The following is a 23576-nucleotide window of genomic DNA, read 5'->3' as shown; positions in this document are numbered from 1 at the left end:
GCGGTATACGGTACCTTGTCTAATTTCTAAGACATCCTGTATTTATGAAAGGAGAGGTAAGGGGGGGGGGTAATCTCTGATGTTGGTCCAGAAGGCTATGAAGAGCAAGTTTACTCTACAGTTGCGAATTGTTTGCCTAAGATGTACTCTACACGGATGGTCAGGATGGGGCGTAACATCTAGGGCACTTTTCATATCTGAGATGAATTAAAAGCCCAGACATATCTGGGGCGCCTGGGTGCATTTGAACGACTCGCCTACCCGTTGAGGGCTTGAGAATGTTTTGAATCTCCTAACATTCAATTTTCAAGGAGAACAAATGTCAAGTAATAAGCGTATTAACTTAAGGCAGCGACATCTAATGATTCATTTCATTAGTCCAAGGAGTGGTTTTGCAATATTAGCCATCTTTCTAGAAAAGCAAAGCACAGTCAAAATCCGTGAAAGGGCGTCTCTTATTTACCTTATAGTTTTTGTCCTTTTGAGTGAAAGGACAAGTGAGACATAGACAAGTAGAGCCGAATATAATCTTCTTGAACGAGTAATAATGATGCATAGAAATTTTCAGTCACTCCTCCCAGATAATTATAAATATTCGCAAGTGGAAGACTAATATGCCATTTTTTCGAAATTCCTCAAGGGCGTCATTCCTCAATGTAAGTAAGTAAGTAAGTAAGTAAGTAAATTTATTGCCCAAATTTCATATGGAATTAAAACGGAGTATAACAAAGGATAAATAAAATATAAGTCACATTAGGGGACATCAACAATGGTATTTACACATTAAGTACATTAACATAACTACTGGCACAGGATGACTATCCAAGAGATCGCTCTTCCCTTAGCGTTTTTGAGAAAATTCTCGGCGACATGGTTAACACAGACTGGTGGATCGGATACACCATAATTACGCATGATATAGAAGTTACTCATCCATGGTGTAAGTCTCAGAAGGAACTTCGCGAATCTAAAAAACCGAACTGTTACTTTTGCACACTGAGCGGACGACAGGTATTTCCAAAAAGGTGCTATATACAGTACAAGTGGAAGGGCAATTGCATTATACAGCGACGCAAGATATTTACGGCAGAACTGATGTCTGTTGCCAATAATTGCCCCGTACGCAATCCGGATTCTCACTTCTACGTGGAGTATAAGTAGCGTCCCGGTTGAGTGGAGACTTCGATCGATTGGTAAACCAAGATAAGTAATACTCTCAGATGGTTTCACAACTGAATCGCTCAAAGGGGTTTCTTCTGCGCAGTGCTCCGCATTGAAAAATAAGACGGCCGTATTTGACACATTAAACAACAAACCTACGTTATTGTATTCCCTATTCAACACATCAAAATTCTTCGATAGTCTATCAGCGGACCTGTTCAAATTAAGTAAGTCGTCAGCATACGTCATCAACGAAACATCAATCCCTTTTGAAACACCAGACGTAGCCCCATGAGCTTGCGCCGGCAGAACACTATTGTTGTACAAACTCGGAGACACAACTGAACCTTGCCTGACTCCTTTACGGATCGGTAAAACAGCGGATTCGACCGGATTTGAGGGTGTTTTGATTTGCGCTCTAAGGTTATCGCTCATATAATATAATACTCTGACAATACACAAATTTACCCCTTGTTTATACGCTTCTAGAAGGATCTGCGCGTGCACCGACGAGTCAAAAGCCTGGCTCACATCAAAAGAGCCAATAGCTAGTGGATCACCCGTTGCCTGAGAATCAGACAAAATAGCAGCAAGGGCGAACAGCATCAGCGCAACCGAACCCTATCGTAAAACCAAACTGATGGTTTGGTATTTGGTAACAGTGTCTAACATTTGACAATATTAGCATTTCTAAAGGCTTTCATAAACTGGCGACACAGTAATTGGGCGATACGAGGAGCATATGTTAGCTGGTTTTCATTTTTTTCAGGTTAGGTTGGCGTAAGTTGCCCCTTACAGAAAACTTTTGATACAAAACCGATTGCGAATATGATCTGATACAATAATGTTAACATTTCATACAAAAGACGAGTACCATTCACAAGGTGAAGTGTACACAAACAGTCAACTCCACACGATTTTTTCTTTTTCATCCTAAAGGCATTTCCATTTACATCCGAAACAGATGCAGGAAAGTCCGGAAAACTCGAGTTTGATAGCGCAGATTCAAGTTGTTCGGTATATGGTCTAACTACACTGGGATTCGGGGCACTAAATTCATTCGTAAAGTAAGCTCGCCAGTCATTTGGATCACTAGGCATGGACTTAGGCGTCTTTAGGTAATCTATTATGCGGTCTTTCCATAAATGACTTGGATCATTAATTATTCTCTCTGTATAGTCATTTTTGACATTCTTGCGGTGCTGTTTGAGGGCTTTCTCAAATTTACGTTTTGTGTGTACAGAGAGACAATTCAACACACCGTATTTAGGACGACCAATTTCCCTCCACACTGAGAACCAGAATTTAGCATCCTGACATGCTTTCACTAGCTCTTGATTCTTTGAGAATCCTGAGATTTCAGTGCCTTTACGAATTTTTCTAAAAGGAATAGCAGCCTTTTAACTGTATTTTAGTTTCCTGGATATTCCTTTGCATGTTGGCTTGTAGTAGACTAAATAGCACGCTGATCTTCTGAAGCGTCGTCAAGCGTCGTGTCTGAAGCACTGTCCAATAAAGCGGAAAGTCGGCTTTTGACCAATCTTTTATTTCATACCACTGTGAAGTACTTTTGGCCTTTGTGATACACACATTCACACGTGCTTCAATTGGGATGTGGTTGGCGGATTGACTTCCCATTAGCACACCCACTGTGCCACTCACGTTTGGTGTGCATGCGACATGGTCTGTATTTGAGATTGAACCACTAGTATGTACAAACGTGAAATCTTTGTCTTTTGGGAGCACACGATACCGACTTTAAGTGTACCTAGGAACAACTGGGACCGAGGAGAAGAGTCGTCGATTAGATTACAGTTATAGTCTCCGATTATAACGCATTCTTGTTTGGACAATATAGTAGTCTTGAGGCACTTTGCTAGAGCTCGCACTGCTTTCGAGAATCGGTTATCCGATTCTTCGTCGCTGTAGTTTGTAGGAAGGTAGGCATTGACAATCACAAGGTTCCCAACCCTTATAGCCATAAGGTACAAAATAAAATATATGATTGTCTGAAAACTTCAGTAGGCTGAGGCTATCATTTGTCAGCAAATGTTCTTCAATGCACAGAATATCGCTACCCCGACATAGTTCTTCAATTACAGGGCCTTGGGCAGCGCAACTTAAACAAACCTGGGGAGTGGAGCACGCCGCTGAAATGTGACCAAATTTTGGCATTTATAGCATCGTTTTGGGAGGTACACAAATTCTTCAATCGAAAAGGGGTTCAGAATATAGTTTTGGCGGGCTTTTCATAGCCAGATCTAGCTCATAATGGGAGTAAAAGTAAAACTTATAGGTTCGACTAGCACCACACTGCTCTGCCCTTTCGCAACCTGAAAAGCAGGTTTTCACCGTGTCGGCATCATATGTGGTTGGAATGTTTTTGATCACGTCTATAAAAACTGGGGATTTCACTTTAGTTTCTACACTTTGTAATTTCTGGTTGATAGAATAAGCAATGCTGTCTGCCTTGTCCTTCGTTTTAACAACAAGCCGCCATTCAGATCGGTTTCTTTTCAGTTCAACATCATCGACCGGTAGGTCTTCTCCGCACATGCTCCTAAGAAATTATTTTCGTTCTTCTGGCGTGTTAGTGGGGGGGGGGGGGTCTTCAGAACTACGGAATAGGGTAGTGGAGAATGTCTATCTGGGGCGGATTAGGTTGCCTTTCGTCACTTATAGAATTGCCGGGCGGCCATGGAAGTGGAACTTGGTTATAACACTCGAGAAAACTCGAAAACTCCCGTCGCATTTCATTCAGCGACGACATAACACATGTGCCTACTTCTGCTCCACTGGTCGGTACTTCTTGGGGATCAAATGTAACGAACTTGGGGAATTTTATTCTCTCTTTAGCGCATCGTTCAAGCCGCTTTGCAATAACCACTAAATTATCCTGATCTTGCACGCATTTCGTAAATCGACCACCAGTTTTGGCCTCCTTAGTTGACAGTTCTTTTGCCTTTAAAATCGAGTCTCTATAAAAAAAATTCCACAGCTCGTTTTAAAAACACTTCCTTCTTTATTCCGACAACCAATGATCGCGATATATAATTCAACACGGCATCTAGCATTTTAGTCTCTCCCATGCTTGAAACCGGTTTTACACTTTTACACAGCGGGACGAATTCGATGTTTACTTATTCAATGCTAGCGGGTATAGGATGTACCCCAATAAATAAGGGAAGCGTCTGTCGCCGTTCCACCTAATCTTCGCAGTTTAAGGGAGAATCTCCTGGCAGGTACAACGGCACTTGTGACAGGGAACTGCCCCTCTTCTGCTTGCCAATTGGCGTTATGTTAAAACGGCACACTACATATATAAATGTCCAGAAACTGTGTCAGTAGATCAGTAGACACATATGTAGGTCAATAAAAATATGTCAGGATTATGCGTCTCTAATCCCTATTGCGAAATTTTTGTTTTCTTCACTACAACTTACTGAATTATTAATGTCCATACAATATCCAATTTTGATGTTGACGCTTTGAACTCTGAATTGAAACTATTCACATTATTGCCATATCCTGAAGTATATCCTCGAGTTGCACATAAATAATCAAAGGCGAAGTCGATCATCTTTGAAGGAGGAATAATCCAGCCTAGGAATATCAGATGGTTTATCCATTTCCAAGATTTTTGTCCCCCGATCTTACTGCTGGATAAAGTTTATATCAATTTACCTCTTTCTTTGGAAACCCTGTCGATTATTACTCATAAGAAATTATTTACAAGGGCATAATTGATATTGCTCCACATAATTTTGCAGATGACCGAAGTAAGACTTGATGGTATGATAGTGTCCATTATTTCCTTTTCCTGACAAGAAAGATATTCAGTTAAAGCCACAGTGCCTGAGAACTAAGGGTTTATTTCTTTGATGAGCTTAAAATTCGCTTTGTTTCTCATTAGTTGGGTTTTCATAGTTAGTTGACTAAATAATAGATGTGTTTCCAGTTACGAGCAATACAGTTTCAGTATCGCGTTTCTTTACGAATGATTGGAGGGAGGGGGTAATTGAGGTCTTTGATATATGTATGAAAGTCCACGGCCTCATCTAATGAAACTTTTGAGCACGAAGAACTTAAACGACGAAATTGGGAAAGGTTTTCTAACAAAATTGGGGATACGTTAATGTAATCATTGAAATAGAGCTTTTTGTTGTCAAACACTGTGAAAACAAAGCTTAAAAGTATAATTTACAATTCCACTTTGCATTTAAGATTGTATTTGAATGTACATTATCTCCCTTTTTCTTTCTTTATTTTTAAAACATGAAGCATCCCCAAAATCTAAACCCTTTATTGCATGGATAGGTTTGTCTTTCCCTTTTGCGTATTTGCTTATTTTGTTTTTTATTTTTAGGAAAGATGTAGCAATGCCTGTGGAAATTCCTAAAATAGATTTTAGCAAACTTCAACTTAGAAAAATTAAACGAGTTCAGGACTCCTTAGAAGAAAAAGCTGAAGAGGTGAGTACATAGTATATCTTCGTGCATTTTTTTTTACTTTCACCACTTCAGTTTGTTATTAATGAAACTAGCGTGTTCTTGTAATTTCCTATTTTGTTTTGAGCAATATGGAACAAAAGAGGAAACTTAAACGACTTAAACTAGGCATAAATCTAGTCGAGCCGAATTAGTGGTAGAGGAAAAATGTGAACAAGAGTACATGAGAAGCAGCTTTTTTTGCCGTCGCTTGTCTGTTTCGAAGTGACCCCTGGGACGGTTATCCGATGAAATTCATCTGTTAATTTTTTCAAACGCATATGTTTCGTAGATGTATAAAAATTAGTGATTAAACTGGTTAAAGAACTAAGGACATATTGCACATTCAATGTGCCTGGTACTGCTAAGTATGATAATAATAAAATTAGGCGCTAATCGCAACTCTATGAGCTAAGTGTTCCGATCCACTGGAGTGGGGAGTACCCTATTATGGAAGAGTGGCTTAGGTGGCTTGAGTATGTCTTACAGATAGGCAAAGATAGGCTCCCTATAATACATTCTAAGACCACGCTGGCTATACATGACATATGAAACTAAGAGGGGAAAGAAAATAATAAATGACAAATAAAACAAAAAAGGGCGAGAAAACGAGTATTTTGTCAGACAGTGGCAAAACATGAAGACGAAGAACAAGCAAATATTTCGACAAGGACCTCCGCCAAGTCGGCTCAGTGCTAAACAAAAAAAAAAAAAAAAAAAAACGAAAATCTAACCTTTCGAAGTTTACCCGAAAACGACAGAACAGTCTGTTCTGTCGTTTGAGTGTCTGTTCTGTCGTTGTCACGTAAACTTCGAAAGGTTAGATTTTCGTTTTTTTTTTATTTTTGTTTTTTTTTTTTTATCACTGAGCCGACTTGGCGGAGGTCCTTGTCGAAATATTTGCTTGTTCTTCGTCTTCATGTTTTGCCACTGGCTGACAAAATACTCGTTTTCTCACCCTTTTTTGTTTTATTTGTCATTTATTATTTTCTTTCCCCTCTTAGTTTCATATCTCCCTATAATTCCTATAATAAAAAGTGTGCATAGCCTGGAATTACTAGACTACTGTAATTCTGAAAGAAAAAGAAAGAGAGAGATTTGAGTTTCTAGAGGTTTCTTGGAAGTTGTTTAAAGCAGAGGGTTTTGTAGGGGTTGTAGTATTAGCTGAGTGAAATTCCTTAAATTGGAGCACTTCTGCAATTTTTATACACAAAATTAGCGGGAAAAATAAAAGAACCGGAAGAGCTGTATGTAGGAAAAGGCACTTTGCATTCTCTTTTAACATTGTGCAGAAAAGCGGATGATCAGAATTAAATCCAGTTACTCGTAGTGTCCACTCACGGCAGCTTGGCTGTCCTTTTTATGACAATCAGTGTTGAATTCCTTCAATGGTTTGGCACAATATCTTCTCTACCAATGTTTCTCCACCTTGATTAGTTTTCTGAAGTTGAATTGTCAATTGTTGAATTTATTCAATTGTCTGGCACAAGATCTTTCTAACCGATGTTTCTCCACGTTGGTCAATTTTTTGCAGTTGAATTGTCAATTGTTGAATTCCTCCATTTGTCTGGCACAAGATTTCCTTCAATGGTGTTCCCCTAAAATCCCAGGATTCCACAAAACGAGCTACGTTAGACTCATACCTGTGTACAGGTTAGGAGAAGAAGGGGTCCTCGAGGTTTGCCTAAAATTCCATTCCCGTTGAAAAATTGAAAAAAAATAATTCCGTAAAATTGACCTTCCCATGGAAACTGCTCTGATCCCTCTCTCTCCCCTAAGGGTTGGAATACGAAGTTAGGGTGCAAATCTGATACTGCCTTGAAATTCATAATAAAAAAAGATCTTAGAATTGACTGGACCTGAGATAGGTCTAAGCAGGGTTACCAATGTTGGTGGTTTATCACTAAATTTGGTGATTTTTTCGTTTAGTGTCGTTTTTATGACAGGGAGTGTTGAATTCTTCCAATTATCTGGCACAAGATTTCCTCGAATGGTGTTCCCCAAAAATTTCAGGATTCCACGGATGGTTCTGCGCGAAAAAACGAGATACAGGTTGGAAGAGGGGGGGGGGGGAGCCTTGACATTAGCCTTAAATACCATTCCCATATAAAAATTGAAAAATAACTGCTGAAAGTTAACCTCTCCCCGGAGAGTGCTCTGAATCCCCCCATAAAGGTTGAACCTGAACGCACCTATAGATGAACTGCGATAGAATCATGTACTTATGGCGAAATAATATGAATGAGTAGGTTGTATCAGGTGGGGTTGAGACGCATTATTTGTTTTGAGGGTTCTGGTACAGTTCAGTGGCTGAGAAAAAAAGTATTGTATTAAAATTTTGGTTTGATGGATTGATAATGGGAGGTACGAAATGGTGTTTTATTTGATTTTTTTTGTCGTTTCCTGTTTTTGGTGTTTTATTGTCGTCACCTTTCATAAGTTAATTTATATATAGACCTAGATGGGGGTGGGTGGATTATTTACCTAAACAAGCTTTGCTTCAGGTTTTGTTATGTTTATTTTTGATGAATAAACCCTTTCTTTCTTAAAAAAAAGTAAAAATATGTTCTTTTTTTACTGCTCATGATTTTCTATAGAGTAAATCTATAAAAGAGCGTTTTGCAGAACGCTGAAACGGGAAACGATTTAAGTATTTATTGCATATTTTCTGAATAAACTATCTTCAAGCAAGTATTATTCACTTTTATGTTCAATTTTCAGCAAGAAGCCTCTCAGAAGCGAATCACGCCCCAGTTTGGATCAAAACTGGCTGTAAATGGCGCCATGTTACAGGTAAGAAATTCTATAAATTCTGCCCTTATTGGTTTTTTCTTTATCGATCTTAATTTTTTCCTCTTTTCTTTTTTTTCCTTTTTACGTTCATCTCTTTCTGTAATTACAATTAGAAAGTATGAGAATACAGTTGGTATATTTACAGGTTATAAATTTTCAATGTGTCATATAGGAAGCTGATTTAATATGTAATACTTTGTTTTCAACCTGTTCCCTCCCACCCCCTCCGAGAAAACTCTTCTGACGGATCAGAGCTGTTTTTCTGAAGGGAATCAAAATCAGATCAATTGAATCTTTAGGCCTCTATTTTTGAGAGAAGGGGTCCTTCAGAAAATTTTTAGAGAGGGTTTCATTTTTACTGGTTTTAATATATTTAACCTTGTGCCTTTTGAAACATTGCCGACATTTTTTTGCCATTTTTTTTCTAGTCGTTTTAGCTGTTCTTTTTATCATTTTACTCTACTCTCTTCTCTAAAAAATGTGTGTTTTTGCGGGGATTCTGTTTTTTAAATTGTCAGTTTTTTATACTAGTTTTCTTAAAATATTGTTTGACTATTTTACTTTTACTCTTCTTTTTATGTTTTTGAAATTGTGTGTTTTTTCTCATAGTTGTTTTAGCTTTTTTTTTTGGCCATTTAACTCTACTCTCCTCTTTAAAAAAAATTAAATAAAAAAAAGAAGTTTTTTAAACTGAAAGTAAACAGCGACATTAAAACTTAAAACGAACAGAAATTATTCCGTTATGAAAGGGACTGTCCCCTCCTCAACGCCTCGCTCTTTACGCTAAAGTTTTTTATTCTTTTAAAAAATAAAGTTGTCAGCCAGATTCAAACTTTAGCGTAAAGTGCGAGGTATTGAGGAGGGGACAGCCCCTTTCATATACAGAATAATTTCTTTTCGTTTTAAGTTTTAATGTTGCTCCTTACTTTCAGTTTAAAAAACTTGTTTTTTTTTAATTTAATTTTTGAACGTTTTTGACTTAATGCAGGTTTTGATCTTGGCTCACCGTACATGAATAAGTAAAACAAAATTTTCATATTAACTTACTTTTATTTAGTTAAATGGCTTTCTCGAAACTGGTTTAATTTTATTTACGAACGTTTTTATTAGTAATAAATATACGTAACTTACGAATTAACTTACGTAACGAACTTCTATATTCATATATTTTTAAAACGTATATTAGGGGGTTCGCCTCCTAGTCAATACCTTGCTCTTTAAGCGAAAGTTCGAATTTTCTTCCAATTCTTTAAAAATGACCACTTAATCACAAAGGCCGTTAATTAGAATAAATAGCTCTTATGAAAGTACAAAAAAATCTTTGGCTTAAAGAGCGAGGTATTGACTACGGGGTGAACCCAATCATATATGTAATATTTTCTGTTCGTTTAAAGTTTCGATGTTGCTGCTATTGCAGTTGAAATACTTGTTTTTTTTTATATTAAATTTCTGATCTTTTTTTTTAAATAATGCAGGGAAGTCCGGCGTCCCCTTCATAGCAATGCCCCTTCCCCCATGAAAACTTCCTTCATGGAAAGATCCTCCCGCATAACCACCGACCCACCCCCCCCCCACTACCAGAAAAAATCTCCCCTGAAAACGTCTGTAAACTTCCAAATAACCTATACTCTATGTTAACATTTGGTAAAGTTCATACCTTTCAGCCCTCCCCCTGGGAGTTTCGGGGGATTAAGTCATCCTAAAAGACATACTTATTATATTTTCGAACATGCTGAACAAAATGGCTATCTCAAAATTTTGATCAGGTAACTTTGGGAAAAAAATGAGCGTGGGAGGGGGCCTAGTTGCCCTCCATTTTTTTGGTCACTTAAAAAGGGCACTAGAACTTTTAATTTCCATTCCAATGAGCCCTCTCACGATATTCTAGGACAACTGGGTCGATCCGATCACCCCTAGGAAAAAAAAAACAAAAAACAAACAAATAAACACGCACCCGTGATCTTTCTTCAGGCAAAAATGCAAAATTCCACATTTTTGTAGATGGGAGCTTGAAACCTCTACAGTAGGGTTCTCTGATAAGCTAAACATGATGGTGTGATTTTCATTAAGGTTCTATAACATTTAGGGGGTCTTTCCCTCTTTTTTCGAAAATCAGCCAAATTTTCTCTGGCGTCTAACTTTTGATGGGTAGGATTAAACTTGATGAAACTTATATATTTGAAATCAGTATTAAAATCTGATTCTTTTGTTGTATATATTTATATCAAAATACCGTTTTCTAGAGTTTCAGTTACCATTGAGCCGGGTCGCTCCCTACTTACAGTTCGCTACCACGAACTGTTTGATGGGTATTTTCGTCTTTAGTGTTTTTGAAATTGTGTGTTTTTTCTCATAGTCGTTTTAAATTTTTTTTTGCCATTTTATTCTACTCTCCTGTCTGAAAAATGGGTATTTTTGTGTTTTGTGATTTTGAAATTGTTAGTTTTTTCTCCTACTTGGTTTAGATATTTTTTTTTTACCGATTTAGTCTTCTCTCCTCTCTAAAAAATGTGTGTTCTAAAAAATTTGCTTTTTTAGAAACTTTTCTACATTTACTTATAGAATTTTCTTAAAGTTCAACATTTACTTGTAAAAGTCAACTAAATTTTGTTATTCCATATTCAGGGGCGAATCTCCAGCATTTTTATTGGGGGGGGGCATGATTAGAGATAGTTAGAGGAGAAGCTTTTTACAGTGGATAGGAGATTCAGCCATTCTCCTCCATGGTTACGCCACTGGTTAGCGCAATTAAACTTAAGTAAGTTTATTGGAATTAAAGCAGGATTAAATCAGTATTATACTTGAAATTACGCTTTTTGACAGTGGTGTATTGCACATTTTTTGGAAGTGGTTAGGCTTGACATTCTTATTGATTTCCTTGCTAAAATTGCAGGAATAGAAAAGCTACGGCACCGTAATATTCTTCTCTTTAAACGACGACATTTATTTATAGAATTTTCTTGAAGTTCAACATTTACTTATAAAAGTCAACTAAATTTAGTTATTCCATATTCAGGGGCGAATCTGCAGCATTTTTATTGGGGGGGGGGGGGCAAGAGGGGTCCATATCGGGGTAGTCAAGTCCATATTACAGCTAAGAAATTTTACACTCTGTGAACTGAATATTTTTTTTTTATTAATTTAGATTCGTTTTTAAGTCTCTGCTATTCACAGGTTTAACAGTCGCTTTTCGGACAATCTTTCTTCAGCATTTTGCTGATATTTGGTTCTGCAAGGAAATGAAACTTTCAGGTTTTTAAGATTTGGTATTTGAGTTATCCTGAAAGTTTAATTTGCTTGGTTTTACTGTTTTCTTTAAAACAAAAAAGAAAGTTAATCCTACTTAAAGAGTAAAATTACTTAATACTTAATGATTTATTACTAATGGTAGTGATATTAGAGGATAGTCCTAACTATTACCTTTTCCAAATAACTGACAGCTAATAAAATATGTCAGAACATAGATAGGAAGTACCTCTTCTAAGAGATACCACATATTCAGTGACGATTCTGGCATCTCTTGTGCAAGGGGCAAATTTTGATTAGCCCCCCCTCTATCCCACAAAATTCAAAATTCTTGTGTTTACATTTTATGAACGTAATTAATGTGGAAAAGAGGTTCTCTGGACCTCGGCCAGATTAAAAACAAAAAATAAACAATTTTTTTTTCCAAAATCAGGAGAGTTTAAGACATATTTTCAAGGAATCTTACCCTACTTACCTTACGAAGTTTACCCTACTTAAAAGGTATAAATACTTGATACTGGCGTGATTTCCAATAAAATACTAAAATTTCTTACCCTAAAATTTTTTTTTTTGTTATTATTATTACAAAGAATCAAACAGTACTGTAAGTAAGGAACGGCTTACTAGTAACTGGAACTCTTTTGATAACAATAGATGCATCAAAATAATCAAGTTTTCATTTCTATTCAAAATGTGCAAGATTCATCAAGTTTAATGTTACTTATCAAAAATTACGACCCTAAGAAAATTTGCCGAATTTTTGAAAAAGGGGGAAAACCCCCAAAACACCAAGTTATCTTAATGAAAATCACACCATCAGATTCAGCTTACATGAGAATCCTACTGTAGTTGTTTCAAGCTCATATATACAAAAACACGGAATTTTATATTTTTTGCCAGAAGAAAGGTTACATATGTGTGTTTATTATTTTTTTTTTCCCAGGGATGATAGTATCGAACCAGTGACCCTAGAAGATCGGGAAAGCCCTCATTGTATCGGAAATCAAAAGTTCTTGTGCCCTTTTTAAGTGACCAAAAATATTGGAGGCTAGCTTGCCCCCCCCTCCCATGCCTCTTTCGTCTGATTAAAATTTTAATCGTCTGATTAAAATTTTGAGATAGCCATTTTGTTCAGCATAGTCGAAAGATCCAATAACTATGTCTTTGAGGATGACTCCCCCCACAGCCCCCTTGGGAAGGGCTGCAAGCTATGAACTTTGCCCATTGTTTATATATAGTATTAGTCATTAGGAAGTATACATTTTTTTTGGTGAGGTGAGGGATCTTGTGGGGGGAGGGAGGAGTTTACGTGGGAGAATCCTTCCATGGAAGGATGTTTTGTGGAGGAAGTTAATTTTCCATGGAGGGGGAGCCAGATTTCTTGGCATTATTTAAAAAATGATCAGAAATTAAATACAGAAACCAGTTTTTCCAACAGAAAATAAGGAGTAACATGAAAACTTAAAACAAACAGAAAGTATTACGTATATGAGTAAGGTGGCCCCCTCCTCAGTACCTGCCTTTTTACTTTAAAGTTTTTTTTAGAACTGTGGAAAAAGCTTATTTGTGTAATTAATTGGCCCTTGTGTTTCAGGAGGCATTCTTAAATAATTGGAACAAATGAGTCAAACTTTAGCATAAAGAGCGAAGTATTGAGGAGGGGGCAACTCTCCTCATATACTTAATGAATTCCGTTCGTTTTAAGTTTTATTGTTGCTCCTTACTTTCTGTTGAAAAAACTTATTTCACTGACAATTTTAAAGCCATTGGTCTCTTGGACTTGAGACTTAAAACGAACAGTCAGTTCTCTCCTGATTCAAGGCACTCTATTTCAGTGATAGGCTAGAAGAACCAGAGCATTCAACAAAATAATAAAAAATAACAACAAAACCATTTGATTGACGTCATTAAAACAAAAGAGATTGTGTTGCATAGATTTCTGACGTTACTTGACAACTGAATGAAGGAAATATCTCACGTGAGGATAAATGTGCTCTTTTATGAAAACATATTTGAATACGGGAAATATAGGAAGATACAAATAGTCAAGCCATTGTAAATGTTTTGCATGTTTTAATTTTTCAAACATTTAAACCAGAAGTTGTATGGTTTTAGTCTTACTGAAAACAGCACAAGATGAGTGGAGACCGGAAATAGCGCCACGCTGGAAATACCACGGAAATTACCGGAAATTGCGCCACGCTGGTTTATGGAAATAACCACGCTGGAGTTGATAGTAAACCACCAGCACACCGTCTTTTGACAAATTATTTGAGAAAGTTCGGTTTGAATTCTTTTTAAAATGCTTTTTAATTTTTTTTTTTTTTAATTTGCCTCTCAATTACTCGGAGTATCTGTTTTTTTTTCTACAATTAGCCATGCCTTGATGCCTACTGCAAAATACTTGATTTTAATTCAATAATTCAAAATAATTGATTTTATTTTATCATGGTTAATAATAGTTCAACTGTAGGGCTGGTACCCGGATGTCAAAGTTGTGCAAGAGACAGAAGAAACAGACGAAATCCCAACAGAAGCAGCAGAGGAACCCGAACTGGTTTTAACTCCTGAGCCGCCCATGCTGTCAAACAGCTCTAGACGAATTGTAATGGAATCTGAGGCTGAGACAGAGGAAAAACCCCAAGCAGAAGGACCCGCTTTGCCTGAGCAAAAGAAAGAACAACCCCGCAGTAAGTTATATATAATTTTGTATTTGATGATGATAATGACTAACATCTCTTGAACACTTTCAGATGAGATCTGTTGGCCTGCGTTCCCTAGTCTTTGTTAATCCTATAACCTAGTTATTGTACTAGGATCTGATCAAAATCTGCTTGAACGCTAATTATCCAACAAATAATGAGAAATCTTCGGGCTTCGAACACAAAGCTAACTAATTAAAATTTAGTCTGAATCGAGGGGTGCTAGCAAGACTCTGCTATGCAGTGGCTCTTCAACCTGTCTTTTATGTAGCTTCTGAATGGCCATTAATTGAAGCCGTTCGCTGAAACGGCTAAGTTAAAAGTGGGGTGTAGATTTTTATAGTACTTTAAAGTTTTCGCTTAGGGTGCCACAGTGGAAAAGTAACTCTTCTATTTCTGTGAAATATCGGCGGACGGGTATTCAATAGTGTACAGGGACATCGACAAAAATGCTTTTGCACCCCAGAGACTACCTACTTTTATAAAAGTCGTAATCCTGTGTATTATATATCAACCTAGCTGAGTGGATGGCACCCTAGACTTTTAGTATGTCCTTCAGGCCTGGGGTGCGAGTCCTGGTGTTAGCAATTATTTAGTTTAGGGCGGGACCAGTGATATGACTGTAAGCTTAGCCAGAGTCAAGTCAGCTTCAAATTGGTGTCTAGAGAATTTCATGAAGATAAACAGGAAGGGTGTGCGAAAGCAAAGGTTTGCTGGCCTCAACCCCCGTTTGCACTTCCTGGCTGAAGGGCTAAGAGACAGAGATCAGCAGCACCAGTTGAGGCTGTAAAGTTTAGTGCCGCGCTCTTTGCTTTTTGCTCTTATCATGTATCACACTACACCTACAATTTTTTCGATCTAATTTAAATTAAATTTTCGATTTAATCTTAATTAGGAATCCTTACTTAAATTTTTAAAGAGGAATCTTTTTTGTCAAAAGAGGAAATTCTCTTTCGCTCTCTTGGGAATTACAGAACGGCCCTTTGGCTTTGGGCATGAAGGAATTTGAATATAAAATGCTCATTCCAGTGTTCAATGGAGCCTATAAGAAAAACTTAAGGTTTAAAATAAGGGACAAGGGGATAAGGGCAATCATAGTGAAAAGATAGGAATTATCCAAGTCATTCTAGGCCACAGTTAATACGAGTCAAATAAATCGTATCAAATAAATAATGATAATTAATGACAATTGTCCAACGGAGCATACCCTAAATAATGAAGACAAAGGAACAACACCAAAAAACAACAATTAATTGGACGCTAAATATCCACCTAACAAAGCAACAATAATAAAATAAATATATTGTAAATAAATAAATAAAAAAAATAAATAAATAGATAAAATAAAGCCACATCAAGAAAATATTCGATTACTTTACATTTGAAGCTATGCAAATCCAGACCAATAACTGAAGCTAGTGGACACAAATTAATTTAACTTGCAGTTTGGACAAATTAGTGAACCACACCCTCTTTCTTGCCCTACTTTCTTATTGTTTTTCTCGTTTATATTATATATATATATATATATATATATATATATATATATATATATATATATATATATATATATATATATATATATATATATATATATATATATATATATATATATATAATATATATATATATATATATATATATATATATATATATATATATATATATATATATATATATATATATATATATATATATATATATATATATATATATATATATATATATATATATATATATATATATATATATATATATATATATATATATATATTTTTGCCTAATTTACAAGTGGCAATTTTTATGTATCAAAAGTCTTATAAGAATATCTAATGTCCTTTTAGAAAAGCGGGAGCGTGATACTCAACCTAAAGCTTCGTCAGCAATGTTGGCGAACACTCCAGTATCACCAGCGAAAGAGTCCATTTCGTCTGTTCTATCGATTCTCAACTTAACCCGACCATTTACAGTTGGTCATTTGAAAGAGCTTCTATGCCGAACTGGACAGATTGTTGAAGGTGGATTTTGGATTGATAAAGTCAAATCTCGATGTCTTGTTGAGGTTTGTATCCTTTAATCAAATTGTTATTCAATGAGCTGAACTTTAAATTACTCTTGTGCAATGAACTGCACTCTATACCTTCTATAGAAGAAGATGAATAAAGTGAAATCCTGACTTTACATGCCATCAGCAGGGACAGTTTAATTGGAATCATTTGAGAAAATTTCTATTAACAATGGAAATGGTATTCAGAAGTTGTAATTAACTTTTTTAACGTATGATTTTCAAATACAATTCAAGGCGAAAAATTGAAAGGCAACATTTTTATATTTGGTTCCCACAATGTTCTTATGTTTTGTCCCACTTTTGTTCCCAATATTTTTATGTTTGTTCCCACTGTTTTCTTCTCACCCTTAATGGAACGTACACATATACAGATATACATGATTCTTTTCCCATTCGAATCCTTTAATTTATTTCTGATCTAACCTAAGTACAACAGAATCAGCTTTTAACCTCAAAGGAGAAGTCGAAAAATGCCAGTGTTTAAAGTAAGCTATAATGTATTTCGTTATACTTTGTGCATTATATTTCTAGAGTTAACATACAAATCTTAATTTAAGAATTATATATTTGAGAATTATATATGTATAGCCGATTAGCTCTTGATTTAATACCTTTTTGGTTAGTAGTATTAATAATGGTTCTCGCGCTATTAGTCTTTTATAAAGTACCATGATGGAAACAAATTGAGTTTGGATTTTTTGTTTCACAATTAGAGCGTGCAATGTGTATTTCAGTTAATATACCACATATCACAAACAAATTGTTGTTGTTGTTTTTTAGCAGCTTTTTGAACAACAATTTAGTGGCTTTTTTTTTTAGTTTTGAAGTACCGAGGACAGTGGGGATGACCTCTGATTTTTTGAGTAAGTGAAAATCTACGCAACCATATACATTTCTTTAAAAATTAGGAAAGATTGGGAATTCAGTTTCTAATGAAAAAAGGCTCCACATACGGTTATGCAGTTTTTGAAAGCAGCGGTTGCCAAATTGAAAAAAAAACAGGCAAAAAATCCGCCAAAAACTAAGCTAAAACCATATGGCGCTCAACAGCTTAAGAAGGTGTAGCTTTCCTTTAAAGGTTTTGTTGTCTCTGGGAATCAGCAGATTGTTAATTATCGATTTTTTCAGACGTAATGTGTTGTGAAATTTACTGGATTAATTTGGATTCTTTATTTTCACTGTTCAGCGTAGCAACACTGGTGAAAAATGCAATACTGGCCTAAAAACTTCATAGTTTGACACAAGCAAAAGATAAATATTAGAAAATTGCGATTCTCAGGTGTGAATAAACCTAGGACGGGTCTATGGGACATGTTTATATATCTAACATGTTTATATAGCTATGTATTTGGTACTTAAATTAGATTTGAAATTGTTTATTCCTTCATACACGTCATCATAAAAATGATTTTGGTTCATTGCCCAGTGCAAAAAGTTTGGGTAACTTGTAAAAGTGTACTTGTAGTATCGGCAAAAAAACAACATAAATGCCATCTAGCGTTTGGCGACACTTAGTATTTTTAAAGTTTTGTAATTGTTTTTCTGTCAGGAACTGAGTTCAGACACTTCTTACTACATTAATTTTACCAACTATTCACATTTAATGAATTATTCTTGTTATTACAGGGAAAAAATCCCAAATGGTGCCGAAAACTATATGGCGTTGAGGGTCTTTTTTCGACATTAGTGTCGGTCCAGAGTACGAGCTTAACTCTGCATGCGGGAAAGTTATTTTATGTCTTTTCACAAAAATAATATTTTGAGAACAAATATTTTGAAAATAAGCATATCTTATATATTGCTATTAAATAAATGTCACTCAAGGAAATCTAAGTCAATTCGGGTTTCCTAATGTATTTCTATGTTTAATTTATGTTTGATCTTGCCATAATATTCAGTTTGTACCATATGCAATCATAGTTGTGCTACTATTCTAATTATGATTTTTTTATTTTTATTTCTAGTATACCAGTGATGAAGAGGCCGTAGCAACAAGAGAGGCTCTGCATGGTGTACAGTGGCCTTCAAGCAACCCTAAACTGTTGTATGTCGATTACAGTAACAAAGACAACCTTGAAAAACACTTAAGTGGCATTGAAGATAGGGTGGCTAACCCTCCTCAACCTAAGCCAAGAAAGGTAGCTGAAAAAGAAGAGGTTAAAGTAAAAGAGGAGAAAAGGGAGAGGAAGGAAGCTGAGGAGAAGAAGGTCAGTGGAACTCTAAAGTATTTAATGTTTAGAAAATTGTTTGCAAGTTTAAATCATTTTAACTTGATGGGGTTGATCTCCGTCATTTATGCTTTTTTAATTCTGAATGTTGTAACCCGTATAGAGAAACACAAATTTTATTAATTCCGCGTTACAACATATAAAATTATCCCTTCTGTCCAGTTTTAACGCCGGTAGCTAACTAACTTTTCATTCAACGGAGCGCAATTCACCACACAGGCATACATCTGGTTGAACTATAAAAAAAATGTTGAAAAGTAAGTTTAATACATTTACTTCTGAATGTTAAAGCCACAACCAAAACAAAATCCCAACTTTCCTCCCCCCTTAGACACATAGGCAAGGTAACACTCTATTTTAGTTTACACAACATCCCGCAAACGCTTTGCTTCCTTGACATGAACACGAATCCAGCTCACTCTTGATTCGATGGCATATGTCGGGCCAGAAGAAAAAAGCAAGCAGAATCTTCGCTGTTGTGTTACGGCCTCGATGAACCAACTTTGAGGGAGTTTGAGGCAAACAATGAAATTGCAGGATTATCCGACTACAATAGTCCTCCGGTACCATCAGTTGAAAATGAGTAGGACCATCCTTGCTTTTGGTACGCCGATATAAAAGACCACCCCGAAATTCGAAATGGTTTCCTTTTTCATCTGCCTGGTTAGTGACTTGTAAGTTGAAAAAAAAAACGGGCGAGTTCGGTATCCGTCTGCTAACTATCCTTGAAGTCTTGGAACGGATTGGTCTTTACTTTTCCTTCGATAACCTTTTTCAGGAATACGGGCAAGGACTTCATGGTTTAACTTTTAAAATACGTGTGGCAAATAGCAGGGCCGCCAGACAGACAAGGAAATGCAATTCTGGAGAGGTAGATAACTCCGCCTTTTTTGCAGGATTGCAAGATTAGCCGACTACGGTAGTTCTCCAGTACCATCAGTTGAAAATGAGTAGAACCATCCTTGCTTTTGGTACGCCGATATAAAAGACCGCCCCGAAACTCGAAACTCTCCCTTTGTTTTTAAAATTGATTGGTTCTTTTGTTAGTTCCATTGAGCCAATTAAAAGAGTGAAAAGTTTCGATTCATGACATTTTAGGAAGTAAAATCTTTATTTCTTTGTTTTAGCTACTTCTCCTGCTTTAGCTATACTGTTTGGTTTATCGTAATGACGTCTTTTATCTTGTTCATTTGACACTGTTCTTAGTGGTTTTAGGGAACAAGAGTCTAATTCAGCTTTAAAAATACTTAAGAGTATGTCCCTGCAATATCCTTAAAATGCCAAGGACATTGAATTCGAAATTTGATTAATTGAATCGGTTAAGGGGAAACATGCGTAACCATATAAATCTAGAAAAATTAGGAAAAATCGTTTTTTTTTATGAAACAGACCTCCATGTGCAGTTATGTAGTTTCTGTAGTAAAGGGCACCAACTTAAAAAAGAAGAATCGTGGGTAGAAAATCAGCAGTAGTAAGCTAAAAAAGATGACACCAGTTGCTGTATTAACGGGCACTTTTAAGAAAAAGAAACATGGGTAGGGAATCAACCAAAGTAAGCTAAAAAGGTGATACCAGACAACTGAAGAAGGTGGTAGCTTTCATTTGAAGTTGTAGTTTTCTTTGGGAATCGGTAGATTGTTAATGTTTAAATTTAACAACATTTAAACATGTTTGGATCAACATTATACACGGCTTTAATTATCGAGCCGTGTCCGTTGACCGAGTCCGTTGATTTTGAATTGAAAATCAAGTATTTTGCAGTAGGCACCAAGACATGGCTAATTTTAGAAAGAAAAAGCCAAGAAAAAGCCATGGTTCTTCAGAACCCAAGTTTATTCAGAACCTGAATAAACCAAGTTATAAACCAAGAAAAAGCCAAGTTTATTCAAAACCTGTTAAACTGGTTATTCAGAACCTGTTATAATTATTCTTACTTTACTTTTACCTTCGGCGGGACCCAGACGATGATCCATCCTGCCCGGCACCAATGGACGATGGGATGACTGACGTAGTCCATCACGATCTGTCAGCAGCAGTCTCTTCTGTAATCTTCAGCCAGTTTTTATCCCAACGACGTCCGTGTCGTCGGAAGCCACCCCAAGGATCCAGGTCATTCTTGAATGTCTGCCAGAGATTCTTCCTTTGGCCGCCTGGTCTCCGTTTCCAAGTTGAAAGGGGGTCGCAGGTAAGGACATCGCGGGGTATAGTTCCAGCTGGTCGTCGTAGTGGGTGTCCCAAGAATTTTAGTCGTCGTCGTTGTTTTATGATTACTGAGAGGAGGGCCTTCTGGGCACAACGCCTTCGAACCTCAGCATTTGAGATATGAAACCATTGGCTGACCTGTAGTATGTGTCTCATGCAGCGATGGTCGAATACTTCTAGTGAACGTGTTTCTTGGCCTTTAAAGGCCAAGTTTCACAGGCGTACAGCAGAATCGATTGAACAGTTGCCTTGTAGACGCTCATCTTCGTTATGATGCTAATTTCATGTATATTCCAAAGCGACTTCTTCTTGCTCGTGATAAGACCCCATGCCTTTCCTATTTGAGCTCTACCGTCAGGTTTTGCATCTCCATTTGGTGTTAGAATAGAAACGAGGTGGGAAAACTCTTCAACAATATCGATGGTTCCGCCTTCTATTTGGATATCTGGGTGGTTTGTGGCGTTTGCTTTCATGATTTTTGTTTTAGACTTGCTGATCATGAGGCCGGTTTTCTTTGATGTTCAGGAAACATCGTTGACCATCTTTTGGAGCTCAGCCGACGAGCTACTCATGAGACACACATCGTCTGCGAAGTCAAGGTCTGTCAGGGCGATTGGGTTGTCTTTTTTCTGACCGACGACAAAGCCTTTGTGGGTACAAAGCGAATTCGTCATTATCCAGTCTATTATGTAATTGAATAGAACTGGCGAAAGGGGGTACCTCTGTTTGACCCCTGACATAACGTCAAATTCCGTTGTTTCGACGTCGGCAGTTTGGACTCTTGTGACTGTAGACTTATAGGCTCCTTTGAGTATCTCGATCAGTTCTGCTGGGACACCGTCTTCCACCATGATCTTCCAAAGCTTGGTCCTGATAAGGGAGTCGAAAGCGGCAACAAAGTCGATGAAAGCAGACAGTTGAAATCTTTTGCTCTGCTGTAGGATGAGGCGGAGCGTAAGAACATGTTCTTGGCAGCCCTTGCCAGGTCTGAAACCTGCTTGTTCTGGTCTTGTTAACTTGTCTAGGGCGTCCTTGAAACGGTTAAGGACGATTATGCAAAAGACCTTCATGGCGTGGTCGATTAGTGATATACCTCGGTGTTCCAGCAGACTGCCTTGTCTCCCTTTTTATATACCAGTATAAGAACTGAGAGTTTCCAATCTTTTGGGAATTTCTTTGTCGTCCATACCTCAAATAGCAAGTCTTTCAGCTGACATAATAGTGTGGGGGATGACTTATACATCTCTGCTGAGATTCCATCCTCTCCGGGGGCTTTGTTATTTTTCATGTTTTTCAGTGCCCGCAGAACATCAGCAAATGACGGTGGCTGTAGATCTATTTCGTAGGGCTTCTTCGGTACACTCTGGAAATCGGGTAGATCACACGGAGCTTTTGTGGGATTAAGGAGCTTGGAGAAATACTCTTTCCATCTCTCAAGGCGGTCTTTTTCCGTCTGAATAAGGTTGCCCGTTTTGTCTTTCAGGGAGTCTGTGGAGATGGGTGACTTGCCTGTTGTTTCCCTCAGTAGCTTGAATGTTTTCCTTAGATTGTGCGATTCTACTGCTTGTTGCATATCAGAAGCCATTTGTGACCAGTATTTCTCCCTGTCGCAACGATCAGACTGATTTACCAGTTTTCGAACATTTTTTAGGGGTTCTTTAGAGTCATTGAGAAGGGGTCGTTTCTTTTACACAAGCTCAATCGTTTTGTTAGAGATCCAGAGCCTTTGTTTCCTCTCAGTGTGACCAAGAACCTGTTCAGCAACCTCTTGTGTCACGACTTTAAGCTTGGACCATCGATCTTCGATGTCTGTGTAGTCAGTAAGGGCCTCAAATCGGTTGTTAATCTGTAGCTCGAAATTAGCCTTGATCTGCGAACTGAGTAGTTTTGATACATCAAACCGATTGGTTTTTATCTTCTTTTTGTGGGTGCTTAGTCTTTGACTGAATTTAAACATGAGACGGAAGTGATCCGAGCCGTTTTTTGAGCCTGTATCTACGTCTCTGTATACTCATTCATACAGACATGATTTCCTACAACGTCTTCTGATCAGGAAGTGGTCGATTTGGGCTTTGATGACCCCGTCGTTAGATCTCCAGGTCACAAGGTGGTGCTTCTTGTGCTTGAAATGGGTGTTAACCAGACATAGGTTATTGTATTCGGCCAGCTGGAGCAACCTTTCGCCGTTGGAGCATCTATCTTCGATGTTATGGCGTCCAACCACTCCTTTGGTTTTTGCATCTGGTTTACCGACCCTTGCGTTAAAGTCACCAGCGACAAATAGAATGTCGCGTCCTGGGAAAGAGTCGAGTATTCTTTACAGCTCAAAGTAAAACGCATCTTTGGCGTCGTCAGGGCTATCTCTAATAGGTGCGTAGACGGACAACATAGTCACGTTACTAATCCGGCCTTTCAGTCTCAGGGTAGAGATTCTTGCTGACACTGGTTGCCAAGAGATGACAGATGAAGCAGAAATTGGGTCCAGAAGGAATCCGACTCCGTGGAGACCGCTCCCATCAGTCGGTCCAGAGTTGTAGAATTTAAATGTTTCTGAATCCGTGAGATCAATTGATTTCGTCAGTATGTCGTTCAATCTAGTCTCAGAAAGACAACAAACATAGAGACCATATTTTTTCATTTCATTAGCAAGGAGCATCTGAGTTGACTCGGCCTTGAAATGAGGCTTCTT

General features: G+C 37.2%; 1 protein-coding gene across 1 annotated transcript in view; it reads left to right on the top strand.

The window, feature by feature from the left end:
- The window catches only part of LOC148947165 (uncharacterized), a 51741-nt gene that overhangs the window by 16656 nt on the left and 11509 nt on the right, over positions 1-23576 (top strand). Inside the window, exons 4-8 of the mRNA XM_089096912.1 lie at positions 5528-5633; positions 8370-8441; positions 14161-14377; positions 16234-16451; positions 18422-18664. Of these exons, the coding sequence (XP_088953038.1) occupies positions 5528-5633; positions 8370-8441; positions 14161-14377; positions 16234-16451; positions 18422-18664 (856 nt within the window). The remainder of the gene's footprint in view (positions 1-5527; positions 5634-8369; positions 8442-14160; positions 14378-16233; positions 16452-18421; positions 18665-23576) is intronic.

The sequence above is a fragment of the Artemia sp. Qi Xiang Cuo genome, chromosome 11 (assembly GCF_049724085.1).
Source record: "Artemia sp. Qi Xiang Cuo chromosome 11, ASM4972408v1, whole genome shotgun sequence".
Classification (NCBI taxonomy): Eukaryota; Metazoa; Arthropoda; class Branchiopoda; order Anostraca; family Artemiidae; genus Artemia; species Artemia sp. Qi Xiang Cuo.
This window is presented reverse-complemented; position numbering and strand designations above follow the sequence as displayed.